Raw genomic sequence first — 5678 nt, 5'->3', positions numbered from 1 at the left:
TCCAGTACGGTCGGACCGAACTGGTGCGCCCTGGTTTGGTTGGGTCAAGACTAGCCTGGTGCCTTGGTCAAAAGTACACAACTTTTGCTTTTATATTAGTATTTGGTCTTTATCATAAAGAACAAAAACATAATAGCATTAATTACCAAAAAAAAAAAAAAAAAACCAAAACAGCATTCAAACACTTTTAATACCACTGATTAATTAAGTTTTAAAACTCTTTTAAAAAATAAAAAGTCCATCATGTTTCATTTTAAAGCTCCCTCCTTTACGTTAACTCTTTAACATTAGTAATTTTTTTTTAATATATAAATAAAAACTGGGTCTTTAGATTGACTCAAGTCCAATCCGATTTGGTCTAATTGAACCAACTTGGATTGATCTAATCAGGTTTGGACTGGGATGGGATGGGTCAAAGTAAACTATTTTACTTGACCTTTGACTTTATAAAAGATAACTTTTGTTTTTCATTAAAACTATTTTAATTAAAAAAAAAAAAAAAAAAAACCCAAAAACGTAATGTACAATTACATCTTCCCTTTTTTGAATTATTAAAATAAAGGCAAGTAATACACTTCTTCCACATTTAAATTTAGGGAGAATGTTCTCTGTGCCAGGGGCGCAAGCTGCTCCCAGATACATCGAGGTGGGTGCAATGACCACCCTGCCCCCCTTAGTGGGGGCCCATGTGTCTGGACGCAGCCTACGCTGCGGCATGGAGAACATGAGCCCTTAAAGTTATTAGATTTCAAATCAAACTCTTCAAACACTCTTGAGCGTTGACTATGGAAAGTTTTAGATTCCAAATAATAAACAAATCCTTCCAACGCTTTGGGCTCTTACGCTAAGAAGTTTTTAGTATCATACATACATGCAAACCAAGAGCTCCATAACGACGTACAAACTAAGAATTCCACAGTAATATGCAGATCGAGAGCCCCCGGAGACATTACTTACACAAACCCTCTTGCGTCAACTACCAAGACTAGGGTTGCGAGTTTGGCTCTGTCGGTCCGAACCCGCCTTGACCCGCCCTGAACCCGAACAGGGCCTGGGCTGAGATATTTGGCCCTGAGGGCGGGTCAAGGTTGGAAATTTCTGGCCTTGAGTAATGGTTGGGTTGGGTCAGGGTTGAGGCCTTGGGATAAGCCTGGCCCGGCCTGACCCGATCCTATTTTAAGTTATACTATAAAATATATATTGATAATATATATATATATATATATATATATATATATATATATATATATATATATCATACTATTATATACGTGCATGACTCATGTTTTGTGGCTACTTTGGGGAAATATAATTTTCTGTCCATCGACCGTGCCTTAAAAAAGATATTGAGTAAAAAATAGTGATAGTGATCCCAACAAAAAACGGGATTTGCTTCTTCCATTCATTGTTTTGTAATTTCATTCCTTTTATAATACATATATATTAATCTGTTTTTTATTTCTACCCGGATTGCTGCAAACCTTTTAAATCCACATTATCAATCTAAGTCCCTGGCTTTCAAGTGGTGGCGTTTTTTCTCGAAACTAAATATTCATCTGAAATTTAAAATATTTTTTTGGCATGTATTGAATGTAGGTTTACCTGTCAAGACCACTCTCTCAAAGTGGACATCGATCGAGCCTACATGTGTTTTCTGTGGTACTCATGATGAATCCCACTGGTATCTCTTTCTATCTTGTGAATGGACTAAGCGTATCTGGGCCTACGGACCCCTCGGACTCAGAACTGAGCACCTAAGAAGTTCTAGTCTGGCACAGCTTTGTGCTACCCTCCTCCAATCCAAGACCATGGACAAACCAATAGCTATTTGTTTTTTTTTCCTTCCAGTTTTCATTATTACCTGTTATTTCATTTGGACTGTAAGAAACAAAGTAATACACAAGTTGGAGTCACCCGACCCTACCCCTGTACTCAAACTTGTTACCAAATGGATTACTCAAACTTGTTACCAAATGGATTACTGATCTCCCGACCCTACCCCTGTACTCAAACTTGTTACCAAATGGATTACTGATCTTAAATTAAGACCACCACTGGTGTACAACCAAACTTTTGAAAACTTGGTGAATACATGCAATGATTTAGACACATCTACTAATAGCCATATTAAAAACTCACCTGTTTTATGTTGTGCAGCTCTTTCTGAACCAAATGTAGGCCTAATAGGATGGGCTTACTGCATTTTGCTAGACAACCAGAGTGTTTTAACATCTGTAGGGTTTACAACTTCAACTGATGACATGAAGGCAGAGCTAATTAGAATCTTGCAGGGGTGGAAGCATGCTGCGAAGGATGGAATCCAACTAAAGGAAATTTGGATCACTAACAAGAGCTTACATGACTTTTTGATTGCCAAGCAAAACATAACCATTCCTTGGCAAATTATCCCTAGTTTTTTTGAACTGGCTGAACAAACCTCAAACTTTATAAATGTACAATTTATACATAAAAATAACATATGGACTAGTAGACTACGTTCCCTAGCCACCTTCTCTATAACAAACAGAAATGTTATGCCTATGCCCCCTTTTCTGTATGATGTAAATATGTTTTTCTCACTCTAATGGTAATATAAGTATGTTTCCAATAAATAAAAAAAATCTATTTTTTATTTCGTAATTTCATTCTTTTATAGTTTTATAACACAAATGTTTTTTATTTATATTTTTCTCTCTCTCACGTTCTAAATTTCTCTTCTTGCATTTGCGTGTTCCTCTGGTAGTAAAGCGAGAGGAGGAACGGAAGAGGGAAAGCGGCAACCATGGTTCTCAAGTATGTTTTCCTCTGTTGCTCCTTTATTTGCTTTGCTTTGATTTGTAACTGTGATTGTTTTTCATGGATTTTGTTTCTAGTTGTGTTGAATGAAGATCTGCGTGTGCTTGGTTTTTTTGTTCTTATGATTTCTCTGAAATGTCTACTTGTTTGATGGCTGCATTTTTTGTTTATTGTGTATATCATTTGTTTATTCTGACTTTGGTAAAAGTTTGATTGAGGATAAAAATCTTTAGATATCCCATAAGAGGGCTTGGGATACGATTCGTCCTCCTGCTGCTCATAGTTGGGTTTCCCACAAGAAGGTCTCCGAGGTGGCTCCTCCTCGTAACTAGGCTTCTCATCTTCGCTCCTACCATAGCTTGGCCTCTCATATTCGGGTTTCTCATACTCAGTCCTCCCATAACTGGGCTTCTCGGTCCTCCCACCGTACCCATACTCCTCATTTCGCTTATTTTCCCTGCCATAACCATACCCTCCACCGCTTCCTTCTTCGTCTTCCGATCGCCTGGGTGGAGGATAAGCCCCACCTTCCTGCTCCCCACCATAGCCAGGCCTGGCCGGTCGGCCACCATAGCCAGACCCGTACTCCGACACAGGCTCTTCCGGTTCAGGCCTCCGACCATGCCCAACCTCGCTCTCACCACCATAACTTGACTGGGATCCATAGTTTGGCTGTGGCTTCGGCCTTCATATCCGTATGCCATATTTTTTCTTTCTTCTTTTTCAGATCTGATCAAACTCTGCAAAATCTCTAGATCTGCCAAGGGATTTTATGGAGCGTTTCCTGGAAGAGACTCTTCCAAGGCGGGTTGTACTTCCGTGCGCCCAACTTTGTCCCACATACAAGGCGGTGGAAAGTACCGCCTTGCCTCTGCCCGAGCGCCTTGCCCAAGCGGGGGTAAGGCGGTACTTTCCGCCTGCCTCGTATGCTGGGCAAAGTTGAGCGCACGAAAGTACTGCCCGCCTTGGAAGTGGAGGAGTCAGATCCGCATTTCCTTGTCTCTGGAATTTGGGGAGAGAGAGCAAGAAGAAGGCCCTTAGATCTGTAAAGAATAACGAAACTACCCCTCCAGTGGCCCTTCCTTTCCCTCATGGCTACTCTTACTTTGAGAGGGCCAAGGGCGAAACCGTCAAAAGTCTGGACCGAATCAGATGTTTTGTTTTGGGTTTATTTACTTTGGGAAGTAATTTTTCTTCTTTATTCCTTTTATTAGTAGTTGAATAAAGGAAAATGGAGTCCATTGAATCTTTTGGTTGGATAAAGTTAGGATTAGGTTACAAACAATTGCCTATCTCACTTGGTGAGTCGTGGGTTGCTCATGCCTATGCTCACCATGAGGTCTCAAGTTCAAGTCTTTTGGCTGGTACATTACCCTCTCCCCCTAAAACATAAAGCGGGTTGTCGCAAATCTTTCATTTACCTATTTTATTCTTCATTCTTATCCACAATTCCAATTTTGTATTCTTATTCTTCATGTAATGTCTTTTTATAATTTTTTAATATAGGGTACCCTTAGTATTAATAATTGTTTTTAATTTTTAATTAATATTAATATTAATAATTAATAATTAAAAACTGTTCGTTTTCTACAAGCTAATCGACTGTTTTCCTTTACCATAACTAAACCCCTAACCCCCAAATCCCTAGCCTATTCACAATACGAATTCAGCTTGTCCCCCTTGTTCTCAGTCTCCATTCCCGGATGATTGAAGCTCCACTACTTCAGATTGTTGAACTCCATCGGCAATTGCAGCGGCTGAAAGGCTACTCAATGCCCCTATCCCCTCTTCCATCTCGTATTTTCATTCCCTCTCCCATCAATATCTCTCTCTACCCTGGCTCCCACTCTCTTTCACGACCTTTCCCCTCTGTCCCCCTCACTAACGATCTTACTCATCTCGCGAAGCAGATAGTGACGACAACGTGTACTTCAGGTCTGTGCATTTGTTTTATAGACTACATGGCGGAATTTGTTTTATAGACTATGTCCTTCTTATTAGTTGTTCGGAATCCTGTTCTGATTGAATTTTTTTTTTCTTTCTGCTGGCTTAGGATGGGAATTCTAAGACAATTCGAACGTGTGTGCACTTCAATCATGTCGAAATCTGATGGTATGTGTTCTTTGAAATCCTGAAATTTCTAAAACTTATAGAATTTGATTGCAAGCAATTACCTAATTTGAAGATGATACCAAACGAATGTTGAAAGATAATTACACTTCTCATCTTCTTCAGGTCCGGCATCTCTCTCTTAATTTCTCACTCCCCCATTCTCATACCCTTTTTCTCCTTCAAATCTTGTGTAAGGAAATGGTTGCTTCTTGATCTTCTTTATTTTTTTTTTTTGCTTCTAATTTGCAGAAGAGAAATGTGCAAGGAACCAGAATTTTGGAACAAGTCCATTACTTATGATTCGTTCTCCTCTTCCTATCCAAACAATAGGAACATTTTGAAGGAAGTAGGTAAGTTTTTTTTATTTTCCTTTCATATGGAGATAGAAAAAACATTAGATAATGGTTTCAACATGCATATTCTCCATCTGCTTTTAGCGTTTTGTTTTTTCAATCAAAGAATGTTCTTTCACAATCTCTCTCTTCCCTACCCCCTATCCTTTATTTTCTTATGTCATTGTTCTAGGAAAATTTTGTTTTCATTATTTTCTTGACAAGATTTCAGGTTAAACACAAAGTGTGTTCTTTTTTTCTAGGGTTGATATATACAAAAATGTTCTTCTTTCACTTGATTATTGCTAAGAATGTTATTTTCTTTGGAAATCTATAGTAAGTTATGAAATTTAATAGAACTCTAAGATTTGGTATTAGTTAAAATTTTTTTTTTTTTCTGTATTAATTTTAGTTGTACTTGATTCATTCTAAAATTTT

The 5678-nt window shown here is 38.4% G+C and overlaps 1 protein-coding gene across 1 annotated transcript; it reads right to left on the bottom strand.

Moving 5' to 3' along the window:
• Positions 1-2697: 2697 nt before the first annotated feature.
• LOC122659374 (uncharacterized protein At5g39570-like) lies at positions 2698-4493 on the bottom strand. Its single transcript, XM_043854486.1, has 3 exons — positions 4459-4493; positions 3161-3481; positions 2698-3130 (listed from the first exon to the last, which is right to left on the bottom strand). Exons 1-3 carry the CDS (start codon positions 4491-4493, stop codon positions 2698-2700), a joined length of 789 nt encoding a protein of 262 aa, XP_043710421.1.
• Between the last annotated feature and the right edge of the window lie 1185 nt (positions 4494-5678).

This window comes from Telopea speciosissima, chromosome 4 (genome assembly GCF_018873765.1).
Source record: "Telopea speciosissima isolate NSW1024214 ecotype Mountain lineage chromosome 4, Tspe_v1, whole genome shotgun sequence".
NCBI classification, from domain to species: domain Eukaryota; kingdom Viridiplantae; phylum Streptophyta; class Magnoliopsida; order Proteales; family Proteaceae; genus Telopea; species Telopea speciosissima.
The sequence above is the reverse complement of the archived record's forward strand: the minus strand, read 5'-3'. Positions and strand labels throughout refer to the sequence as shown.

Coding starts and splice junctions, on each gene's coding strand:
- LOC122659374 (XM_043854486.1), bottom strand. CDS start 4,493: ATGGAGACTGAGAACAAGGGGGACAAGCTGAATTC. Junction 3,482..4,458: donor AAGGGGGACAAGCTGAATTC/GTATTGTGAATA, acceptor ACGGATATGAAG/GCCGAAGCCACAGCCAAACT. Junction 3,131..3,160: donor GAGAAACCCGAATATGAGAG/GCCAAGCTATGG, acceptor CGAAGATGAGAA/GCCTAGTTACGAGGAGGAGC.